This window comes from Globicephala melas, chromosome 5 (assembly GCF_963455315.2).
Source record: "Globicephala melas chromosome 5, mGloMel1.2, whole genome shotgun sequence".
Classification (NCBI taxonomy): domain Eukaryota; kingdom Metazoa; phylum Chordata; class Mammalia; order Artiodactyla; family Delphinidae; genus Globicephala; species Globicephala melas.
The window spans coordinates 80,777,944-80,804,437 of record NC_083318.1 but is presented as its reverse complement, the minus strand read 5'-3'; the positions used below and the strand labels follow the sequence as shown (position 1 = coordinate 80,804,437).

General features: G+C 34.4%; 1 protein-coding gene across 22 annotated transcripts in view; it reads right to left on the bottom strand.

Annotated features, from left to right (window-relative positions):
- ADGRL3 (adhesion G protein-coupled receptor L3) overlaps nt 1-26,494 on the bottom strand; it is an 859,466-nt gene that overhangs the window by 56,803 nt on the left and 776,169 nt on the right. For all 22 annotated transcript variants that reach the window (XM_060299415.1, XM_060299418.1, XM_060299419.1 and 19 more), the window contains 2 exons: nt 25,063-25,129; nt 23,672-23,763 (listed from right to left, as the gene is read on the bottom strand). In XM_060299415.1, coding sequence (XP_060155398.1) covers nt 23,672-23,763; nt 25,063-25,129 — 159 coding nt within the window. The remainder of the gene's footprint in view (nt 1-23,671; nt 23,764-25,062; nt 25,130-26,494) is intronic.

The window sequence follows — 26,494 nt, the reverse complement described above, 5'->3', positions numbered from 1 at the left end:
TCTAAAATTGAACTTTATTAATATTTTCTTATGGTTTTTTGAAAACTTGAAACTTTGAATAGGAAAGATAAAGTAAATGACAAAATATATAAAGAGAAATCTGTATTTCTAATTAGTAATTTTTATCTTGTAATCTATGAAAACTGGTTTTAGTAAGAAACATCTCAAGATCTATAAAATAATGGCAAGTTATGTATTATTTATTAATACTTATAGTTAAAATCCTGTTTCCTGGTTCACTATTGAAGGGCCAGTGTTTTTCAGACTTACATGAGTCTTAGAATTCACTGACTCTTCAGAACAAGAGAGCTGATAAAATCTGGTCATTGGAATTCAAAGAGAGGAAGTACTTTAAAGAATATATTACTTTCAGGGTTTTTTTTTTTGCAACTTAGAAGATACACAAACTTTTAACTTAAGTAAAATAAGTCAGGGAATTCATAACTTTTTGATATTCTTGCCAAATGTGTTTTGACAGGTTGAATGGCTGTTATACTCTTTCTCATACCATATGTTATCATCACCTCTCATTTCAACAACTTGCAACAGAAACATTCATCATAACCCTTCTGTGAATAAACACCTTATTATAAACTGCTTGTAAGAACAACTAAAACATAAAAAAAGCACAACTGAGTATTTAAAACATGTTTGTACTTACTAAAGAGGCCAATAAATGGAACAAAGGGAGGCCTTGAAACACAGTAGGAAGCAGACAAGTTTTATTTAATTTTGGTCAAGTAATTTAACCTTCATTACTTAGTTTACTCACCTTCACAATGAATAAAACAGTCTTACTAGGATCTTTTTAGAGTTTAATGGACCAAGAAAAGAACAGTCTATGCCCCAGCTAGTTACCTAGACAATGAGTAGACCTAGTTAATGACACAAGATCTCCACCACAATTCTGCTTCTAATACAGAAGCCCTGTAAGATGCTGTTGTTCCTAATTAAATTTATTACTAAAAATCTAAATATAATCTTAAATTTATGTCAGTGAGAAAAATTTTTTAAATGTTATAGAAAATTTAAGCAAATATAGTAAATAAATCCAATTTTATAGATACACAAACTCCAAATACCAAAATAACAATTCTTAAATCAATCACATTTTAGGCCAAAGGGAAGCCTCAATAAAGTACTAAGAATCAACATCAATCAGAATGTACTCTCTGATGATCATGATGTTAAATTAGAAATCAATAACTAATAAAATACGCATAGATGCACATGAACAATTATCCTTCTGTTGCTACATCTCCAAAAAGCCTCTAGACCCCAAACATTTTACAAATAAGTTCTATCTAATATTAAACTAACAAATAATCCTTTTTTCACATAGGACAGGCCTAAACAAAAAGGAAGAAAAACTTTATGAGACTACTATAACTTACTACGTAGGGACAGTTTAAGAGAATAAAAAATAAATAAGAACATTTTATTTAAAATCTTACATAAAAATCCTAAGTAAGCTATTAATTAACAAAATCTAATGGTGCATAAATATCTTGATCAATTATTCCAGAATGGTAAGGAATATATCAGAAGAACTTTAGAAACTGATTCTGAAATTTATGTGAAAGAAAATGAAAGTCTATGAGTAGTTAAAACAGTTTTGAAAGAAGATGATCAAAATGGGAGGGCTCATTCTACCAGATACTAAGCAAGTTTTGGTAATAATGTGGTAATGCTAGAGGAACGAAGTGTATGTCCTCAGAATAGAAGAGAGCACAGAAACAGAGATTTGATATGGAATAGTGTAGCAGCACAAATCTGGAGGAAAAGGATGGATTATTTGGCAAATGATGTTGGAAATTTGGCTCTTTATATAAGGAACACAAAATGCCCTCCAAAGACCTCAAAAGCTATAGAGGAAAAAAAAAATGATGATTTAAATATATATATTGCTCTCTGTAACAAAGGCAAAATCAACAGAGACATGACAGGCTGGGAGAAGATACATGCAATTAGCCAAAGCATTCAAGTTGTATGTTAGCAAGCAAAAGGGAAAGTTTACCGAAAAGCTAACAGAAAAAATTGGGAAAAAATTATAACATTTTTTAAAACATTAAAAAATCTAATAGAAATAAATGAGCATAATCATTTTACCAATAGGGTGCCTGTGGGTATTAACTGAGATGTTACATTTTTATTGTTTTATTGAATGAATGAAAGTTACTGAGTGGGAGATCTGGCAATTTTAGAAATCTTTCTACACCTAACTGAGCACGATGTGGTAAATTCAAAGAAGGCAGGAAAATGAGAAAAGTGCAATGACAATGACTATTGTAAAGAACATGTGCCTTTTTTTTAACTTACATCTTGGTATATGTAATATATTAATATTCAATCATGTCAATACTTTTGCTGATAAATTATTACTTTTCATACTGATTGCTTGTTTTCTTTATCTCATAATTAAACACTTTGAAATTATAACCTTACACTATCAATCTCAGTTCTGGAACTGAGAGAATTTTTGTATTAGCACGTTTCAATGTCTGAGTGAAAATGTTAACTTCTACAGACGACATTCCGTAGTATTCTAGAATACATACTCAAATAGCACATTTATAAAAGTGCCAGGGACTTTGTTGACAGATCTTTTAAAAATACATAATTGTATGTAGCGGAAGAATCCAACAACAATTGGGATTCAGCCAAGAGGAAATAAGATTAGGAAATTTTCAAGTGTGGACTGAGTAGCTCAAGACACTTAACATTCCACTATACTGTCTACACGTTTTAATTACAAATCCAATGATTTACTACACAGTCCTTTATTTAAAATAACTATGACTTACATGCTTTCACCACTTTTAATATGAGGTAAACTTTTCTAAAACAAAGTAACACTCCTGTTAAAAAGCAATCCTGGAGAGTAGGAGAATGAGAAAAGCTGAAGTCTGAAAGAGTGCTGTTTACCTTAATGTTGTTTTTATTTAAATAAGAGGTATTCCCTTGGAATTAGGGAAAACTGATATGCACCCAGAGTGTGTTGGTAAGTTTTTCAGTCCATTTATGTAGCACATAACCTTTGAGATGATTAATTTGCCAATCAGTGATCATCTATTTATTACCTTTAATCATAGAGCATTTTAGCCTTCTTTTATGAAATTGGAATATAGTTAAATAGCCTGAGATGTGATTCTTAAGATTATGTATCTTGGTATTTTCTAGAATTTGGGGAGAAAATGTATGTATGTATCTAAGGCAGAGTGTAAGTAGTGTTCTCATCCATCTAGGGGGATTTTCCATTGATACTGGGTAGGAACTCTATTGCCCAAGATTGTAAGTGACTGCAAGAAGATAGTAAGTAATGAATTTGGACAACAAAAATGGTTCCAAGCTTGTTCCATCCACTACTCTAAAATTTCTTTGTATATCCCTTAATCCAATCCAAATTTCCACATTTCTCTTCCCACCCCCAAATTCCATACTGTCCTCTGAAATTCAGGGTCCAATATCAACAAATTCCCCTACATTCTAATCTTCATCCCTGTGTGTTTTTGTCACCTTCATGCTTTAAGTAAAATTGTTGCCTGCTGACAGTGCCTTCCCTGAAGACCACACAAACTCAAATATTGGTTCTCTTACAACTCAGGCAGTAGAAGTGGCACTGCCAAACTACTATTTCTCTTCTGTCCAAACCCCCAGATCCTTTGAGGTTCTTGCCATCAAATATTTACTACCACCATTTATTTCCTCTTGTTTTTATTATCCTAGTAGCATCTCCAGACCTCCCATTTTTCTGTCTCTCCACATTTTCACTATATATCACCCCTTTTGTGTCCATCCTTTCCTGCTTGGCCAGACTAGATTCTATGACCTTTACTTTCTTACTTCCCCTTTCATCCTTAATGATTTGAAAAAATATGCAACCCTGGATAGGTGAGCATTGATGGAAAAAACACACAACCATGACTACCGAAGACATGTTAAATTCATGACAACAAATGTCTAACAGCCAATATCCAAAAGCCAACTAAACTCCCCTAGCATATATGCTTTCCCCCCTTCCCCATAAGGAATATTTCACATCTTCCTTCAACCTCAAACTTCCTTTTCATCCCAAACCCCTTAGCTGAATATTGCCTCCTATTTCCTTAAAAAAAAAAAAAAAAAGAAACAATCTAAAAGTTGCAAATGCACTGGTACACTGTCTAGACCTCACAATCGCTTGCACAGCTCCTGAATTTATCACTCATCTGCTGCATGTTTAGCTGCTAAACACTTGCCCCTGTGACCCACAGATGACTGTTTTGGGGCACCAGAGCTGCTATGCCCATACAGCCAGTAGTGTCTGGGAGTTTACGTTCCACTCTTACAACCAACCCCCACCCCCCTTTGGCAAGCCTGTAATCAATTATTAACAGGTGTGAAGTTACAGAATTCCAGCTCCTATGCCTTATGGTTGGACAGTTCCAAAGTGTAATTTACACTCCAGAGCTCCCTTTAGGATCAGGGTCAGTCTGAGACTTCACCCAAAATGACAGCCTTGCATAGCTTCTTCCTCTTATCTATCCCCTTGCTTCCCCTTACTTTCTTACTGATTTTCTCTGAAAGCACTTCCTTAATAAATTGTTTGAGCTGAATCCTTGGCTCAGAGTCCACTTCTGGGACAACTCAAACAAGACTACTGACAGAAATATTCTCATCTTTCCAACATCACATCTATCAACTACTTTCAACAGTAGCCACACACACTGTCTTCCCTCCTATTATAATGAGAGAAGGGCCTCTGCTCTTATAAAGCCAACATATCCACTCATTCTGACGTTTCTCAAGAACTGTGCCCCTGTCTCTCCTGCTTTTATCAATATCTCCTCCTCTATTGGCTCATTCTCATCAGCAAACATACTTTAGTATTTCTTACTTTAAAAAACAAAACAACAAAACAAAACAAAACACCTTCCAGATCCCAGAGATTCTCCAAGAATCTTTTGTGTTATCCTTTCCTGAAAAATTTATCAAGAGTTTCGTAATTCATACTCAGTCACTTCTCATTTTCATAAAAGCCACTCTATTTAGGCATATGTTCCTATCTCCACAATGCCCCTGTCATTGCCAAATCCCTTGTCAACTTTTTCCATCTTATCATGTTTGAGTACTCAGCAATATTCTATAGTTGAATAGAATAGAACTATTCAACTATACTTCTTCTATTCTTGGGTTATATGACATAATTTTTTATTTACCTTATTGACTATACTTTCTAAGTTACCTTTACCAAAATAACATTCTTCTTAGGCAGTTTCATTCAGTAATTCATTTTGAATACTAGTAACTCTGAAAACTCTACCTCTAATTCTGACAAGACTGCTGTGACATTGACTCCTGAAAATTGAATGTTTCTAACCTGATTTTACAGTTCCTAACTTAAAATATTAAAATAATCACAGGATTTTAAAGACGGGGCTCTTAGGTCATGTATTCCAATCAATATTTGAATTTAAAGCTTCTTTAAGCATGTATTCAATCTAAAATTATATTTACTAAAAAACTCTTAAATGAAGCACAATTTAATTTATTTATAGAAGTACAATGTGATATAACAAGGAATATATGGTAATGAGTAAAAAAATGGACACTGAAGCCAGACTGCCTGTTGGAATCCAAGTTTTGGCACTAACTAGCTGTGAGGTCTTAAGGTGAGCTAATTACTCTTTTAGAAACCTCAAAGGGTTATTGCAAAGATTAAATTTACACATGTAGAGGATTGCAGAACTGTACCTACCACATAGCAAAGCTTCAATAAGTTAAGTATCTGTCTTGTTATTTTGCACATAGTTTCAAATAGACACAAACATGAAATCTCAAATTGATGTTGGATCAAATGCAGCCATTATAGTTGATTTAAGGGCAGAACCAGAGAGTACAGGTTGTTTATTTCAGAATCTATGACTAAATTTTAACCTACAGTATGTGACTCAAAATAGGATATAATATTTAACTTAATATTACCCATAAAATTTTACTTTAAACATCTCCAAGAAGCATTTGAAACATGGGTTGATTAGGATTTGCAGGCTAAAAGTCTCTCAGCCCAATTTATAAACATATAATCATTGTACTAAATAAAAATTTCAATTTAAAATAATTTGTGTCATTTCAAACAGAGCTATATTAGGAAAAATGTAATTTCTAGTTGGTTCTGACTATAGCAACCAAGACAGCTCTTAAAAGCCACCAGATTATGATATCCATGAGATTTCATATGTACTTCATTCAGCCTTTGTAAGTAATCCTATTTTCCACTTTATACTTTAAAGACCTAGGACCCTAAGTATTCACTGGGGTAAAAATTGGCTTATATATTGAAAAGGAAAATTATCTGCTTGAAAATAATTCAAAAGTGATTCAAATGCCTTCATTTAGAGTTGAAATCTACAGTTCCAACTCTATTAATTCCTTGTATAATTGTTTATAAGCTGAAACTATATTAAAATAAATATCTTAAAAGTGAATGAAATCATTTTAGGATAGGATTTTTGAGTTTTCTCCAGAGTATATATAATTTAATTTTACAAGACAGAATTAAACGAGATATTGCTAAATACATGTACCTGTTTTTGAATCTTTATTCAAATGTTTAACATTCAAGGAAAATACACAGCAATTACATTTTTAAAAAATGAAGAAACGGAGATTGGTTCAAGATGGTAGAGTAGGATGTGTGCTCACTCCCTCTTGTGAGAGCAATGGAATCACAACTAACTGCTGAACAATCATCGACAGGAAGACATGGAACTCACCAAAAATGATACTCCACATCCAAAGACATAGGAGAAGCCACAATGAGACAGTAGGAGGGGCGCAATCTCAATAAGATCAATTCCCATAACAGCTGGGTGGGTGACTCACAAACTGCAGAACACTTATACCACAGAAGTCCACCCACTGGAGTGAAGATTCTGAGCCCCACGTCAGGCTTCCCAACCTGGGTGTCTGGCAATGGGAGAAGGAATTCCTGGAGAATGAGACTTTGAAGGCTAGAGGGATTTGATTGCAGAACTTTGGCAGGACTGGGGGAAACAGAGACTCCACTCTTGGAGGGCATACACAAAGTAGTGTGCACATCAGGACCCAGGGGAAGGAGAAACGACCACATAGGAGACTGAACCAGACCTACCTGCTAGTGTTGGAGGGTCTCCTGCAGAGTTGGGGGTGGCTGTGGTTCACCATGAGGAAAAGGACAATGGAAGCAGAAGTTCTGGGAAGTATTCCTTGGTGTGAGTCCTCCCAGAGTCCACCATTAGCCCATTCAAAGAGCCAGGTAGGCTGCACTGTTGGGTTGCCTCAGTCCAAATAACCAACAGGGAGGGAACCCAGCCCCACCCATCAGCAGACAAGCAGATTAAAGTTTTACTGAGCTCTGCCCACCAGAGCAACACCCAGCTCTACCCACCACCACTCCCTCCCATCAGGAAACTTGCAGAAGTCTCGTAGACAGCTTCATCTACCTGAGACAAGACAGCAGAGCAAAAAGAACTACAATACTGCAGCCTGTAGGAAAAAAACCACATTCACAGAAAGATAGACAAGATGAAAAGGCAGAGAGCTTTGTATCAGATGAAGGAACAAGATAAAATCCCAGAAAAACAACTAAATGAAGTGAAGATAGGAAACCACCCAGAAAAAGAATTCAGAATAACGATAGTCAAGATGATCTAGGACCTCAGAAAAAGAATGGAGGCAAAGACAGAGAAGATGCAAGACATGTTTAACAAAGACCTAGAAGAGTTAAAGAAAGAACACCTACAAGAATTAAAGAACAAACAAACACAGATGAAAAATACAATAACTGAAATGAAAAATACACTAGAAGGAATCAATAGCAGAATAACTGAGGCAGAAGAACGGATGAGTGACCTAAAAGACAGAATGGTGGAATTCACTGCCGTGAAAGAGAATAAAAAAAAAAGGAGGAAAGGAAATGAAGACACCCTAAGAGACCTCTGGGACAACATTAAACAAAAAAACATTCTCATTATAGGGGTTCCAGAAGGAGAAGACAGAGAGAGAAAGGACCCAAGAAAATATTTGAAGAGATTATAGTTGAAAACTTCCCTAACATGGGAAAGGAAATAGCCACTCAAGCCGAGGAAGCACAGAGAGTCCAAGACAGGATAAACCCAAGGAGAAACATGCCGAGACACATAGTAATCAGATTGGCAAAAATTAAAGACAAAGAAAAATTATTGAAAGCAGCAAGGGAAAAATGACAAATAACACACAAGGGAAGTCCCATAAGGTTAACAGCTGATTTCTCAGCAGAAACTCTACAAGCTAGAGGGAGTGGCATGATATATTTAAAGTGATGAAAGGGAAGGAACTACAACCAAGATTACTCTACCCAGCAAGGATCTCATTCAGATTCAATGGAGAAATCAAAAGCTTTACAAAAGCTAAGAGAATTCAGCACCACCAAACCAGCTCTACAACAAATGCCAAAGGAACTTTTCTAAGTGGGAAACACAAGAGAAGAAAACGACCTACAAAAACAAACCCATAACAAATAAGAAAATGGTAATAGGAACATACATATCGATAATTACCTTAAATATAAATGGATTAAATGCTCCAACAAAAAGACACAGGTTCACTGATTGGATAAAAAAACAAGACCCATATATATGCTGTCTACAAGAGACCCACTTCTGACCTAGGGACACATACAGACTGAAAGTGAGGGGATGGAAAAAGATGTTCCATGCAAATGGAAATCAAAAGGAAGTTGGAGTACCAATAATCATATAAGATTAAAAAGACTTTAAAATAAAGAATGTTACATAATGATCAAGGGATCAATCCAAGAAGAAGATATAACTATTGGAAATATTTATGCACTGAACATAGGACCACCTCAATACATAAGGCAACTGATAACAGCTATAAAAGAGGAAATCTACAATAACACAATAATAGTGGGGGACTTTAATACCTCACTTACACCAATGGACAGATCATCCAAACAGAAAATTAATAAGGAAACACAAGCTTTAAATGACACAATAGACCAGATAGATTTAATTGATATTTATAGGACATCCCATCCAAAAACAGCAGATTACACTTTCTTCTCAAGTGTGCACAGAACATTCTCCAGGATAGATCACATTTGGGTCACAAATCAATTGGTAAATTTAAGGAAAACTGAAATCATATCAAGCATCTTCTGCGACCACAATATTATGAGATTAGAAATCAATTACAGGGGGAAAAAAAGTAAAAAACACAAACACATGAAGGCTAAAGAATACATTACTAAATAACCAAGAAATCACTGAAGAAATCAAAGAGGAAGTCAAAAAATACCTAGAGACAAATTACAATGAAACACGACAATCCAAAACCTATGGGATTCAGCAAAACCAGTTCTAAGAGGGAAGTTATAGCAATACAAGCCTACCTCAAAACACAACAAAAATTTCAAATAAACAATCTAACCTTACACCTAAAGGAACTAGAGAAAGAAGAACAAAGAAAACCCAAAGTTAGTAGAAGGAAAGAAATCATAAAGATCCGAGCAGAAAAAATGAAATAGAAACAAAGAAAACAAGAGCAAAGATCAATAAAAGTAAAAGCTGGTTCTTTGAGAAGATAAACAAAATTGATAAACCATTAGCCAGATTCCTCAAGAAAAAGAGGGAGAGGACTCAATAAAATTAGAAATGAAAAAGGAGAATTTAAAACAGACACCTCAGAAATACAAAGCATCCGGAGAGACTACTACAAGCAACTCTATGCCAATAAAATGGACAACCTGGAATAAATGGACAAATTCTTAGAAAGGTATAACCTTCCAAGACTGAACCAAGAAGAAATAGAAAATATGAACAGACCAATCACAAGTAATGAAATTGAAACTGTGATTAAAATCTTCCAAAAAACCAAAGTCCAGGACCAGATGGCTTCACAGGTGAATTGTATCCAACATTTAGAGAAGTGATAACACCCATCTTTCTCAAACTCTTCTAAAAAATTGCTGAGGAAGGAACAATCCCAAACACATTCTATGAGGCCACCATCATCCTGATACCAAAACCAGACAAAGATACTGCAAAAAAAGAAAATTACAGACCAATATCACTGATGAATATAGATGCAAAAATCCTCAACAATATACTAGCAAACAGAATCCAACAACACATTAAAAGGATCATACACCATGATCAAGTGGGATTTATCCCAGGGATGCAAAGCTTCTTCAATATACGCAACTCAATCGATGTGATATACCATATTAACAAATTGATGAATAAAAACCGTATGATCATCTCAATAGATGCAGAAAAAGCTTTTGACAAAATTCAACACCGATTTATGATAAAAACGCTCCAAAAAGTGGGCACAGAGGGAACCTACCTCAACATAATAAAGGCCATATACAACAAACCCACAGCAAACATCAGACTCAACGGTGAAAAACTGAAAGCACTTCCTGTTAGATCAGGAAGAAGAAAAGGATGTCCACTCTCACCACTATTATTCAATATAGTTTTGGAAGTCCTAGCCATGGCAATCAGAGAAGAAAAAGAAAGAAAAGGAATACAAATTGGAAAAGAAGGAGTAAAACTGTCACTGTTTGCAGATGACATGATACTATACATACAGAATCCTAAAGATGCCACCAGAAAACTACTAGAGCTGATCAGTGAATTTGGTAAAGTTGCAGGATACAAAATTAATGCACAGAAATCTCTTGCATTCCTATATACTAATGATGAAAAATATGAAAGAGAAATTAAGGAAACACTCCCATTTACCACTGCAACAAAAAGAATAAAATACCTAGGAATAAACCTACCTAGGGAGACAAAAGACTTGTATGCAGAAAACTATAAGACACTGATGAAAGAAATTAAAGATGATACAAACAGATGGAGAGATATGCCATGGTCTTGGATTGGAAGAATCAATATTGTGAAAATGACTATACTACCCAAAGCAATCTACAGATTCAATGCAACCACTATGAAATTACCAATGGCATTTTTTACAGAACTAGAACAAAAAATCTTAAAATTTGTATAGAGACACAAAACACCCCAAATAGCCAAAGCAACCTTGAGGGAAAAAAACGGAGCTGGAGGAATCTGACTCCCTGACTTCAGACTATACTATACTACAAAGCTACAGTAATCAAGACAATATGGTACTGGCACAAAAACAAATATAGATCAATGTAACAGGATAGAAAGCCCAAAAATAACCCCACGCACCTATGGCCAACTAATCTATGACAAAGGAGGCAAGGATATACAATGGAGAAAAGACAGTGTCTTCATAAGTGATACTAGGAAAACTGGACAGCTACATGTAAAAGAATGAAATTAGAACCCTCCCTAACACCATACACAAATATAAACTCAAAATGGATTAGAGATCAAATGTAAGACTGAACACTATGAAACTGTTAGAGGAAAACATAGGAAAATACTGTTTGACATAAATCACAGTGAGATCTTTTTTGATCCACCTCCTAGAGTAATGGAAATAAAACCAAAAATAAACTAATGAGACCTAATGAAACTTAAAAGCTTTTGCAAAGAAAGGAAACTACAAATAAGATGAAAAGATAACCTCAGAATGGGAGAAAATATTTGCAAATGAATCAACAAATTATTAATCTCCAAAATATATAAACAGCACATGCAGCTCAATATTAAAAAAACAAGCAACCCAATCCAAAAATGGGCAGAAGACCTAAATAGACATTTCTCCAAAGAAGACATACAGATGGCCAAGAAGCACATGAAAAGCTGCTCAGCATCACTAATCATTAGATAAATGCAAGTCAAAACTACAATGAGGTATCACCTCACACCAGTTAGAATGGGCATCATCAGAAAATCTACAAACAACAAATGCTGGAGAGGGTGTGGAGAAAAGGGGACCCTCTTGCAGGGTTGGTGGGAATGTAAATTGATACAGCCACTATGGAGAACAGTATGGAGCTTCCTTAAAAAACTAACAATAGAACTACCATATGACCCAGCAATCCCACTACTGGGCATATACCCAGAGAAAACCATAATTCAAAAAGACACATGCACCCTGATGTTCATTGCAGCACTATTTACAATAGTCAGAACATGGAAGCAACCTAAATGCCCATCAACTGATGAATGGATAAGGAAGATGTGGTACATATATACAATGGAATATTACTCAGTCATAAATGAAATTGGGTCATTTGTAGAGACGTGGATGGATCTAGAGACTGTCATAGAGAGTGAAGTAAGTCAGAAAGAGAAAAACAAATATCATATATTAACGTATATATGTGCAACCTAGAAAAATGGTACAGATGAATCAGTTTGCAGGGCACAAATAGAGACACAGTTATAGAGAACAAACATATGGGCACCAAGGGAGGGAAGTGGGGGGGGGGGTGGGTGGTGTTGTGATGAATTGGGAGATTAGGATTGACACAGATACACTAATATGTATAAAATGGATAACTAATAAGAACCTGCTGTACAAAAAAGTCAATAAAATTGTAAAATTCAAAAAAAATTTTTTAATTAATAATGAAGAAAAAATAAGTTAAAAAATTTCTTATCCCAAATTATAACTAGATTCTTACATTAATTTTTTCAATGGTATAAACAAAAGCAATTAAAAACCTTAAAATGAGTTCCATCTGTCAAAGAATTTGGAGATAAATGAACTACAGTAATCTAATACTCCGTTTTCATCAGACTTGATTGAATTTTCATTATGTCGCTATATCCACAGTAAACAATTAATAATAGACAATTAAACATGATTTTTTGGAAACTTTTTTCAGAGGTTAGAAATATAGAATGAGTTGCAGAAAAATGACATTTTAAGATTATTCTATTACTAATATGTTTATGGACATAATGTAGGGCAAGCAATTTTGAAGAAAAAATTGTTTATGAGTACTATATATTCATAATACCAACTTCAAAAATTCAGATTGCTGTGGTACAATAAAGAAACAAATATTTGGTCTTTGTCCTGGTTCCTAGTGCAGGGTTCCTAAAACCCTTGTAATCTTTGGAGTGGTAACGGTGTCTTTTGTATGCTCGTGAGATGATGGGGATGGGGGTGGTGCCTAGAGGTAATGGAAGACAGTAGTGGAGGCTAAGTAGCTCCTCAGTGGGAAGTGGTCTGAGAGAAACAAAGCCAAGATTAGAGGTTTGGAACTTTCAGTCCTGCTCTCACCTACAACCCCATGCCCAGGGAAGGGAGGTGGGTGGAGATTGAGTTTAACCACTAGTAGTCAATGATTTAATCAATCATGCCTTTGTAATGAAACCTCCACTAAAACTCCTAACAGATGTGGTTCAAGGAGCTTCTATGTTTGGCAAACACTTTGAAGGGCTAGGAGGGTGGAGCCCAGAGACGCCATGGAATCTTAGTTCTCCACCTCTCCCCGTGCATTGCTTCCATTTGTTTTTTCCTAAGTTTTATCCTTTTTAATAAAGCTGCAGTTGTAAGTAGAGCAGTTTCCTGAGTTCTGTGATTTGTTCTAGTGAATTATTGAACCTGAGAGTTGGCCTTGTGAAGCCCTATATTTGTAGTTCTCCAGGCAGAAGTGTGGGTAGCCTGGGCATCCTGTTTGTGGCTGGCATTTGCAGTGGGGAGTCCTTAACTTGTGGGATCTGCTCTAATTCTATGAGTTAGTGTTAGAATTGAATTGAATTGCTGGAAATTTAGTTGGTGTTGGAGAATCAGCTGGTGTGTGTAAAAACAACATGAAACTGGTGTCAGAAGCGGTGTCAGAAAACACCACTCAAATCCATGAAAAAGAACATTTTAAAGTACACGCAATCTTGCCACTAAAAGGTGACCATTATTAACTTTTTAGTGCATTTCCATTTAGGTTTTTTTCTGCATATATAATCAGTCATTTATGAGGAATAAGAATGTTCATTTTATATCCCAAAAGGTATATTAGCACTCAGCTATCCTGTAAAGTATATTTGATAAAATTTTATAATATATATATAACTCTGTATTTTATTTTCAGGAAGATAGCTAACTAAAAGATTGTCTCAGGTATAAAAATGTGTATCTTATTATTTCTTGAAGGAAAAGGAATTTTGTTGCTTAAGTAATTTTTATTGATGATTAATCCTCTCCAAACTGTATGATCTATTGATTTTGTTTCTTAAATTAATGAAAAATACACATAAAAGTTACTAAATATGTTCAAAATATAAACTATTTTTACTTATCAACAAAGTATTTGGACATTTGCATTTTATATAAAGTATATAGGTTATATATAGTGTATGCATAGTACATAATATACATACATACACACATACCTACATATAGATATAGATTTTATAAGCAGAATATTAAATTTATAACAGTATATACATTAATATATATTAATGTAAAAGGGAAAATAGAGGATTAAAGAAATCTTGTAACAACATTGTATTTTTCAAGATGATATAACTTTCTTTCCAAGTAGATGAATGTTTCTGAACACAATGAGTCGTTACTGTGTATGAGTCATGATAACTTACTGCATTACTTTAAAGGAAAGTATCTGCTGGTCAATAAGTTAACAGAACTCAGTCATAAAATTCATCATATAAAGGATGAACTGTTTTGCCTGTATTCCTTCTTACCTTCACCTGTACACTAGAGTCCATCTTCCCTTGCCTACTCAAATGCAGAAACCACACAATTTTCCCCTCTCTTGCCTGCATCAATTAATTGTCTATTCATACCAGATTAAAAGGAAGAGGCTGTAATCTCTATCATGCTTAAAAACTAACCAATCAACAAAACAAAACAAAAAAATGCCCTTGATCCAACATTTCTCGCCAGCTACTATATTTCTTAGCTCTTATTTACAGAAAAAGATCTGAAAAGAGATGTCTTTACATGTGGTTTTTAACTCCTCTCTTCCCATCTGCCTCCAAACTATTTTAATAAGCCTTCATCAAACAACTTTTGTCAAAGACACAAGAACCTCCAAGTTGCTAAATCCAGTGGTCAAGTGTAAGTCCCCATCCTAATTGAAATGCTTCATTGCCTAGTTTCCAGGATTTCTAACTTTCTTCCTATCTCACTGGTTGCTCTTTCTAAATCTACTTTGTAGACTCTGCATTTCCAAGATCTCAAAAGTTAGAGTGACCCAGGGTTTCAGTCCTTGGTCTTCTCTTTTTATATGTCTACATCAATCCCTTTATTTTATCCAGTCACATGGGTTTAAAACAAAATCTACTGTGACCCGTTCTCCCAAGATTGTAGCCAGTACCCACACTCCTACATTTGAGGGGTGGCCAAGCACTGGCTGTTTGTGGGAGAGACAGACACAAGTTGGATGTGCTGGTTGCAGTATCCCCATGCCTGTGTGAGGCCCCACATGGTGTGGGATGGAAGTCGAGGTAGGAAGAGAAGGAAGATGGGTAGTGAGTCAATGGCCATATCCCGACATGGAACTCCAGGGAACTGAAGGATTCTAAATTCAATCCTGGCCTTCCAGGTGGTTTTCAAGGTATATCTGTTAGAGTAGGAGGTTAGGATATGTTTAATTTATCATTTTGTACTCTTGCCCTGAGCTCTGCAAATGTTGAAACTGGCCTGTTCCTGCCCACAGGGTTGATCCAGTCCCCTCTGCCAGATCCCTGCTTTCCCAGAATCTCTTGCATTAAGAGGTGGTCATGTGATCTAGACATGTGATATGAGCAAGGAGCTTCTGGGAAATATCTTCCATCCTGACCATGAGAGAGAAAGGCATGAGAAAAGGCTTCTGAGGAAAGCATTCTTTTCTCCCTTCATTTTTGCTTTTGAACACAATTGCTAAAGGATATGATGATGGGAGCTGAAAGAGCCATCTTTGGACCACACGTTGACACTGTGAATGACAACAGCCAACATGCTAAGGATGATAAAAGATGGAAAGAGCTTAGGTACTTACTACCATTACCGAGCTATTAAACCAACTATGGAACCACCTACCTCTGGATTTTAGTTTCTGTAAATCATCAGTATCATTATGATTTAGGCCCTATACTGGTCAGCATTTGCTACTCATAACAAAGCTATCCTAACAGAAACATACAGTGACTAAGTGACAGAAACCAGTCTGGTTGGAAAATCACTATCTCAAGTTTTTGTCATCTCTGCATACCACCTTTACATTATTTTTTTTTTCCCCCAAAATATCTCACTTTGCTTAATGTTTTAAAAGGAAATATATCATTTTCATAAATAAAAATACAGGATCATTTACCATTATAGAAAGTAATAAAAATATATAAAACAAAATCAATACTGAAAATAAATAAAACCTGAAAACCATTAAATGCAAAAATAAAATAAAATAAAATCTATATACCAATGAATCCAGATTTAAATCTTCGGCTTTCATTATTTCAACTGCCTACTCAGCATCTACACTGTAATGTTTAGTAAGTCTTTCAAAGTTATGCTGTTAACCACTTCCCCCAAAGCTCCTAATCTACCCCTAATGTGATTTTTTCCTACAGTTCCATATCTCAGCACCACAAGCCAAAACCCTTGGAATCACACTCCACTCCTTTCTCTTATAGTCTACGTAAAATAAATGAGCAATTCTGTAAGTTCTATCCTCAAAACATATCCAAAATTTTAGCACTTCTTGGTTATTAAATAAATTAATGAATAATTAAAGGACAAAAAATCATATCAAAGTTTATACATTAAAAATTAAATAAAATCTGTGAATAATATGGAATACAAATATTATTTAATTATAATTATTCTCAGATTTCTTCCACTCTTATAAAAGTTTAAGTGAATATTTGCTCTGAACTATTTGGGGGGAAAAACTACAGCCTTATTATACTACTTATTTTAGATTAATTTTGCTGTTGTGTGTACGATTACTTCAGAAATTTTGGTTTCATAATACAATTCTGATTACCAAGCTTTCCCAAAGCTGACTGCACATTTCATATAGGATACAAAGGAAATCTGACTCCAGCCACATATAAAGAACACAGGAGCTGCTAAATTTTACATTTTTCTCATAAAGAAGAACTATTTTTCCCTTAGGTAGTCTCTCATCCTTAGGCTGCAATTGACTGTCCTAATTCTGATATAAACCTAATTATTTTGGGGGAAAGTGAAAGAATTATTTGATTTCAAGGTATAACACTTAACAGTTCCAGTGTGTCTGTGACAGTCATCCTTCAAACTGTTTTTTTCTCAAGTGTCAGCTCCCAGAGTATGAGGTATGCCAAATACAGTGATACATAAAACACCTGGTTCCTAGAAAGATCACATAGGGATTTGAATACATTTTAAAGAGAAAGACTCAAAACAGAGGCTAACACTTTTAACATTTCAGAAAAGTTAAAACTACAGCATAAAACGCATAATACAATGAGATTGGCAACAATACTTGGCGAATGTACAGCTTCGTGAGCCAGTGGCTACATACAGTTCATTTTCCATAGAAGTGATTGTTAGATGCTTGTTAATTGAAATTAAGTTAATCAGCAAAGGACTAACTAATACCTAAGGAAGGTCTTAACTTATTTGAAGCGACTCTAGTGGTGTCAACAATACACAGGGCTCCAAACAGTGCTGTTTAGATTGTATTACTTTTCAAATACACCTGGATCATTTATGATAATGTTATGGCACATTTCCAGTGATATTTAACCACAGAACAAGGAAATGGAGGAAAGGTGGGGAAAATGAGATAACAGATGATATTCCTTTCAGAATTTCTTAAAAAGTATTTTATAACAATGAATAAAATAAATCAATTATTAGTTCTGACTCAAGAACTAAAGTGTTCAATGTGTGTGGGTGTTGAAAAGTGTATTTGATTAAAAAGGTTTGGAAAAAAACACATCTTCAGTATAGTGTGTTGGCCCTGGAATCTTTTTATAAGACGTGACAGTTTTTAAACACATCTCTAAATATTTAGAAATATTTTAAAATAATTAGAAATTTGTGACGTTTTCATTTAAATTGAGTACTTTTGGTGGTGGAAGGTAAACAACGAATAAAGTCAAGTGAATGGAGACATAACTTTTTTTTTAAAAGTCGGCATGGACGATATAAACTATACTGAGCTTCCTGTTTAAAAACCCAAAACAATATTTCAACCTTTTTACATCACTAGCTAATATTTTAAGAAGAATGAGAAAGTACTATAAATATTTTCCTCAAAACTCATCCAGAAAACATTGAAGTGGATGAATATTTTTATTAAGTATAATTCAGAACTAGGTTTACTGTTCTCATAAAGGATCAAACTCTTTTTAAGATATTGCTCTGACTACGGTATCAAAATGTTACCATTTTGAAAAGCAGGTCATATATATATATATATAATTCCATCTTAATATATTAATATAAAGAAGAAAAATTAAAGCATTGACAATTTTTTGTGATGTTGTTGCATTTTTCAGAATTATATCATTCTGCTTTTTCACCTTCAATTTTTTAGAACCCTACCACATTTAACTCCATGAAGTACTAATGTAATACTAGTCAAGCTAAATTACTTAACTGTTTCTACCAATATCTGGAAACACAGTACAAAGCAAAAGTTACCTTCTTAAGGAATAAATAAGTTATTATGGATACTGGTAAGGCAAAACATTTTTCTATTCATCCCTGAAGCTACTCAGAAGACTTCTTAGATTTCATTATGTATGGCAGGTGCCCAAGTTCACTGAGACACTTCTTTTTTTTAATTCAGAGCTAACTACAGAACTTCCTATTTATTAATCAAATGAGCATTTCACTCCTAGAGCCAATTCTTTCATAATAGGATAACTTTGGCTTAAGAAAAAAAAAAGGATCATATCAGGCAAATTCTTTATGACACTACATAAGAAACAAAGCCAGTCAAATTCTAATGAGATTTTGATAAGAGGTTGAGCAAATTTCACTAAGGAAAACACAGAGAACCAAAGGCAGCAATATATTTCCACGTAGAGTGGTTAAAAATAATCAAACCATACTGTATGAATACTGAATTATGAGCTGTATGCTATACATATATGATTATATTTAATTATAGCAAAACTCTACAAAGTAGAATCAATTATTCCCAATTCTGAGGAGATACTGAGACTGAGAGCCATGATGTAACTTGCAAGATTATATAACCATCACAGGACTGAACTGAAATCCAAATTGAAATTGTGTATGACACGAGTTTTTGCTCCTCTTTAGCACTACACCTTCCTTTAGCAATTAGAGCACAGGGAGGAAAGAAGGAAAGTGAAAGGTGTTTCTTTAAAAGATCTGACATTGTGTTTGCCAGCCCATCACTCATGTAAAACCCAAGTTAAGGGGAGATACCAGAAATTGGAAAACTGGGCTAGGTCAAAATCAGAATCTTGGATGTAGAAGTCTGTCCCTGGAAAAGGGCAAAGGGTCAGACATAGGAAAGGGAAGCTTAGTAGATTCCTTGTCTCTCCATACGGGCACCAATTTTCTTTCTTAGCCCTAAAAGCTTCTATTATTTCTTTTAATTCTGCAAAGTACTTGTGATGCTGTTAAATATTTTTTCAACAAGAGAAGTAGTTGATAACTACAGAAGTGATCAATTTTTATTTCTAAGTTAAATGTCAAGCGTGCTATAAATGTTCCTCAAGAATTAAAGTTCTGTCATAATACTACAGCGATACTATAAATTAATTTTGTACTGATAATTCATTAACTGTTTTATTTATATTTATATTATTTTTTAAGAACTAGATTAGATTTTTGCTATGATTACTGTAAGCTCCAATTTCAACTTGTTTGAAATTAAATCAGAAAATTCAAATGACTGGAATTACTTTTTTCCTCCAAATATAATTACCTATTTTGATGAAAAGAAGACAAAGGACAAGTAAGCAAACAGCAAACCGAAATGCATTATTTAGTTTTAAGTACTTTTGTAGTTAAATCTGACACTTGGAGTACCTCAATTCCTCTGTAATCACGTTAACTATAGGAATTTACTCTATTATTATTTTTTCCCAGAGTATATCATTAATATAGTAATGAGCCAACGAAATGAATGTTTTATACTAATATCAAAAGGTGTTTATTATGATGACTGTGAAGTAAATTTAAAATTAAAATATAATTAAATTATTTAAAAATAATAATTAAATTAATTAGAGTAAATTAGAGTTAGCCATGCAGTGTTAGGGAAAAGAAAATCTGTAGAGTAGCAGCAGATAAGACCTGAAGCACAAGTGATTACACCCAGAATGGCCAGAGGGACACATGGCTTAAAAAGGGACAACTAGACCAGGAAGGCTAAGTAGGCCATGGTAGGAAGTCTGGACTTTAGTGTAAGAGTAACTGGAAATCACTGAAGAGTTTTACCCAAGAGAGTTGCATAATCATATTTAAACTTTTCAAGAGATCACTCTAGCTAATGAAGGTAGGAGCAAGAATCAGTATGGGGAAAACTGTCAGGAGACCACTGAAGCAGCTTTGCAGAAGTTCATGGTGGCCAAAAAGGTAGTGAACATGGGGAGAAGCAAACACATTTTAGATAAAGAAGATATTTCTATGTGAAAGAATGTGTGTAATTAAAGTAACAAATATTTGATAAATGAATGGTTTTAGAAAGACACTGACCAGCAAAAGGCCTTATATGGTGAGTTTATTTTCTCAATAAACTGCCCAAGGTGGTGCATCTTATTCATCACTTTACAAAAAAAACCCCAAGAAAACATTATTAACTTTTATGCCCTTTCCCTATACTAAAAAAAGAAGACATTGCAAATAAATGATGCTATGTCTTTAAAATACTCTCACATCACCCAATATCACTTAAAAATTCATATTATAGAGATCCTTATTTTTGTTAAAAACAAAAAGGATGTCAAATTTTGTGTTCTGCTTAAACCTTTCTTAAATTCTTTCCTTATCAATTATGCCCTGGTGATTTTTTTACAAGCACTTATTAAATAGTTAACATATTTTAAATGAAATAAAATGTCCTTCAGATTCTGGAAAGTTCTAAGGATTATTTTCTTGAGATTTCTCTCTTATTATCTCTCTCCTGCATACTCTCATATCCTGTAGATGATCATTTTTCCTACTTTGTAGAGGAGAGTAGGCAGAAATCCCTCAATTTACTGCTCTACCCTGGTTCCACCACATATCTACATCACGCCTATTATTTATTTTATCTAGTCTGAGTAGAAAACGATCCTCCTAGCTGGCTTCTGTTATCTCAGAAGAAAAGTGTCCTTCATGAAATTGAATGGAGTGGAATTACTCTCCTGCTATTCTGGATCTCATTCCCTATAGTTCCTCAGGTCATGAGTATAACACTGATTTCCTTTCCTCTATCTCTAACCGCTTTTTTACTGGTTCCTTCCCATCAGCATATCCATATCCCATTTTTTTTTTTTTTTAATGGTACGCGGGCCTCTCACTGCCGCGGCCTCTCCCCTTGCGGAGCACAGGCTCCGGACGCGTAGGCTCAGCGGCCATGGCTCACGGGCCCAGTTGCTCGGTGGCACGTGGGATCCTCCCAGACCGGGACACGAACCCGCGTCTCCCGCATCGGCAGATGGACTCCCAACCACTGCGCCACCAGGGAAGCCCTATATCCCCTTTTTTTCCATCTTAAAACCACGCTCCATATTCTTTCTAATAGCTACTTAATTTCTCTCCTTGAGCCTTATTGATTTTTCCTTAAAAAGCATCATCAAAGGCTGATTACATACCTCTGTGCATTTGATGGCTGGGTATGTTTCATTATTATACCCATTTTAAAGAGGATAGGAAGCCTGAGCAAGGTTAAATAAACTTTCCAAAGGCTATAAACTATAAAGCAGTTTAGACAGAATTCAAATCAAGACAGTCTCATTTAAGGCTTTAGTTTGCTTTGTAATATAAAGTTTGATGCCATCAATATCATTAAATGTATTTATTAGCTTTTGTGTGTTTGTTTTTCTAAATAGTAATATCACAGACATTCAACCCATATTACCTAAAGAAACACATACAAATAATGAGAATACAAATCTATCTCTTAAATATGTGACTGTACTAAGTACAAGGCCTTTTTGAAATTTTTAATCTGGCAAAAGCTGTTACATAAAAAAGTATTATTCAATTCTTTCTGATAGTACTTTAAAAGCATAACAAAAATGATAATAGAGTATTATATGCATTTTGTTTTATATTACACAATAATAGACATAAGGATGCAATTTATACTAAAGTGAGTAGAAGTATGATAAGATAAAGAAATTATATTTTATGTGCCTATTTAACAATCCAAATTCAATATTATCAGGAGCAAACGGTCCAAGGAACTAATACTGCATTTTAGAAGGGCAGTCTAGTCGTACATAATTCAACAGTATAATGACTCAACAAAGCAACATTAAGAAGTACAAAAGGCTATTACTCATAGCAGATAACTTCTAGTTTGCTCCATTACATTATTTTTTCTAATTCCTTACCTACCTTTTCAACTAATGTAGACAGATGACCCCTTAAACAAAATTAAATACCTAATGTCAATACACTTCTGTCACTACAGTCTTTAATGTATTACTTTAGTCTATAAACATTCATTGAGGGCCTACTATGGGCAAGGAACTATGTCAGGCACTGAATGTAGGAGGATGAAAAATGGGTGACATAGCTGCTATCTGAGGTAGTTCAAGGAGAATGTCAGTAGCACATGAAAGTCACAGGAGACCTCATGAAACTTCTGAAAGTGCATTCATTTAAATAAAAACATTTAACCAAGTTAACACATAGCACAGGCAAATCATATACAAATGCTACTTAATATAGAATATATATTAATGACTAAAGCACATGTTCACATTACTCTTTCTCAAGTGTCACAGCCTCTAAGGGAATAAGACAAAATTTTTGGTTACACTAAAGAACAATTTTTTTTCCCCAGAAAATGTAAATTGTCTTCTTTTTGCATATATGTAAAAGAAGTACTACTAGTGAGGAAAGGATTGTGGATATTTTCATATCTCTCCATGGTTCAGGATAAAAAGGATAAAAAAGTAGAATTTGGGTTAAAGGATAAACCTTAGGAATTAAAAGATGATGGAATAGGTAGTGACAGTCTTATGGAGAGATTTACTTCCCAAGAGGTAAATGTTAACATTTCAAAGGGGGTACAACCTGGAGCCATATATATGTATACAATAGGATTTTACATTAGGGAGCTGAGGTCTCCTTTTCTCTCTCAGGAGGAGAGGAGGGCAGCTGTACAACAGCTCCTCTGCAAACACCCAGGTTAATAATTTCAGGGTTCCTCTCTTCTGGTGTAAAAATCCCCCTTTTGGTACTTGCAGGTGCCACCATCTCACTCTCTTCACACTGCTCTGAAGGGAGAGATGGCGTGTTGAGTACTGGTGTGGTTATAGCTCTAACAAAATAGTCTGCCCAGACACAGCAACTTTGTTTCCTGGACAAAATAAATAAATGCATCTAATAAAAACTTATCATACTGTAAATAAGAATTTAGGGGGAAAAGTTTCTTTGAAGACAGAACTTCACTATACTTAGTTTCAGGCAGATCAAGTCACCTCAATAGTCAATAAATGATCTTATTCAGCAAAGACAACACACTGATCTTTATAATTTTGCCATAAGATTTCAATACAATGAAAAGTAGGGATAGTTTAGTGTATCAAAGTAAGGTAGACTAAAGAAAAGAAAAAGAAAAATCACTTACTTGATATTATCAAGACAGCCCGATTCAGGTTTCAGAATGGCAGTGTGATGAAACATTTTATATAAAGCAATCCCAAGGAAGATTACATTAAGCTGGAATGTAAAAGGTACTGTTATATTGCATAACTGGAGTAGAAAAAAAGTAAGTGTATTCACTATGACAGATGAGTTGTTCTGGGAAATTAGCTCTCCTACACTTATAAAGGAATTGGATCATAGATGACTGCCTAGTATTTTAGTAAAAGCAAGAGGCCAGTTTGGGAACTCGGGATACCAATGAGTTACAAAGCACTGCTATGCCAAATACACACACATACAAAATCAGCAGCAGTTGGAATGATGATATGGAAACTGCAAGACAAAGCCAAGTCAAGTATATATATATTTTTTTCAAGTATATATTTTTTAAAAAGACAGTAATTATTCCAGGTATGTTACTATATCTACCCTTTAAACATGGCCCTTAATTTACTGTTCAAGTGCTACATTACAAAACATAAATACAAAAATCATAATATTTTTGAATAGCTAGGTCAAAAGGATTATAAAATGCTGGTTAAATTTTGATGCTACAACAAATTAGGATTAAAGTAGAGGGAACCCCCACTGACATTGTTATATCACTGGACCAAGAGAGAACATATGATTTGAAACAAAACAAAATAAAAGCTCCAGTGTACATTTCAAATATCACACATATGTAAACTGTATAGAAAAGCACATGTTGAATTGCCCTTGTCACCTGCTTCGTTTATATATTCCAGAACTTGGGGCTATTTTGTATTTTAAAATGGTAAGTATATAAATAATATACTACCAATAGTATCTCAATTAGGATAAATAATGCATATTTGAAATCAAGATATTATGCATTTAAAAATAAAAAAAAGAAAGTATGATTCCAGAATGTTTACCTAACTTACTTATCATTCTCAAGTGAAATCCTCTTAAATTTTAAAGCTTTTGAGATTTATATAAAAACAAAACTGGAAGGAACAGGAAGGTTATTTTGCCACATTTCCAATTTCTGTTTCCATTCATAATTCAAATTATCCAAATGAAAAAGAAAGAAAATGTACTCTTTGTCAAACAAAGTCATCACTGTTTAAAACCTATAAAACGAAATGGATTATGCTAGATCAGGCCCCTGAGGAGCCACAGTACTGCATAAGCTCTTGCAAATGCATGTTTTCTTCTCCCAAGGGTTTTGATTAAGTATTTTACAATATAAAAGTAGACTATAATGAGTGTCTAATTGCTTGAGTTATATAGGGTCAAATAAGTACATGCTTTCCCAAAATTACTCTATGTAAATTAAAGATAGACAGCACAAGGATAGTGAAAGTTTTATTTCTTGACCTGGGAAACACATAGTTAATTAGGAGTTCTTACCATAATTATCAAGGTCGCTGGTCCTATAAAACTCCAAATGAAGTAGGTGTCAAGTCGGAGCCAACATCTGCAATGAAACACAAGGAAGAGAAGGCATTCAAGGACTGGATATGGGACATACATCAAGAGTGAGCGAGTGACAGAGAAGAATGTGAGCTGCAAAGCATTCCACTGGGAGACAGGAAATATTACATTGCTTGTTCATTTAAATGCTGAATTATGTGCCCAATTTCTGACAGCACTATTGATGGAGTAAGATAATCACCCCTAGAGGAAGCAGGAAAAAAATGGCACTGGGCCTATTTGCTAGGGCCTTTTGTGTCTGTCATAGAAACCTTAAAAAAAAGAAAAAGAAAGAAAGAAAAAGCCATACATATAGCCATTAAATCGAGTAGCTTTAAGCTATCTTTTTCTCTCCAATTATGGTGCTACATAACCTGTCTATCAGCTGTCAGGTAAAGTGACATTTTCCTGTCAAGAAGATCTGAGGAAATTCAGGACAAAGAAGAAATAAATTTGGTATCAGAAAACTGAAGTTTAATTAGGTTGGGCAGCCAACCTTTGAGAGTTCTTAAGTCTTAAAAAGTGCATTGTTACTGCTAGTGCTTCTGGGGTTGCAAATTATCCTTAGCATCCCATGAAGTTGATTCATGACCCAAAAGTAAATTATTAATCACTTAATTTCAGTTACATTTAATACTCCCTCAATTCTTAAAGCCTCTGGGAAATTACATTTTCATTCTTCAGGATGACAGGGAGACAAAATGGAAGTGACTAGTTATGAGAAAGATTAATGTAAATTTTGAACAAATTACATTTGATGTTAAAAATCATATCTTGAATTATTTGCCATTTGGCTATATTTGAGGCATAATTAAAAAAGAAAACATCTCCAGTGGAAAACAGTAGAGTGCTTTGCTAAGTGGTCTAAAAGAGCAAATCCAAAGTATGTAAGTATTTCTGATTATTATGTAACTGTTACTTAAACCTCAGCAATAATGGAATACCAGAAAAGCTATGTAGAAAGAACTTTATATATGTCAATACAGGAATAAATAAATAAAATGTTCCCTATTCATATGATGAAATGTTATAAAATAGTCAAGAGGGAGGAAGTAGATCTTTATATGTCAATAGAATAGACCACAGTAACAAAGTTTAGTGAAAAAGTAAAGTGAAGAATCTATACATCTTTGAACTATAATACACATATTTTTGACAGATACATATATGTATGCAATTTTTTTAATGAAATGGGAAAAATCATCAAACTCAGATTAGTGATTGCCTCTCATATGTGAGTACAGAGGACCAGAAGCAGATGAAAGAGGCTTTAGCCATGTGCTTTATTTTAGTAATTACTGAAAGCTATGTGCCAAAATACTAATAGTTTTAACATTTGAGTGATAGAGGCAGTGATGTTTGTTATGGT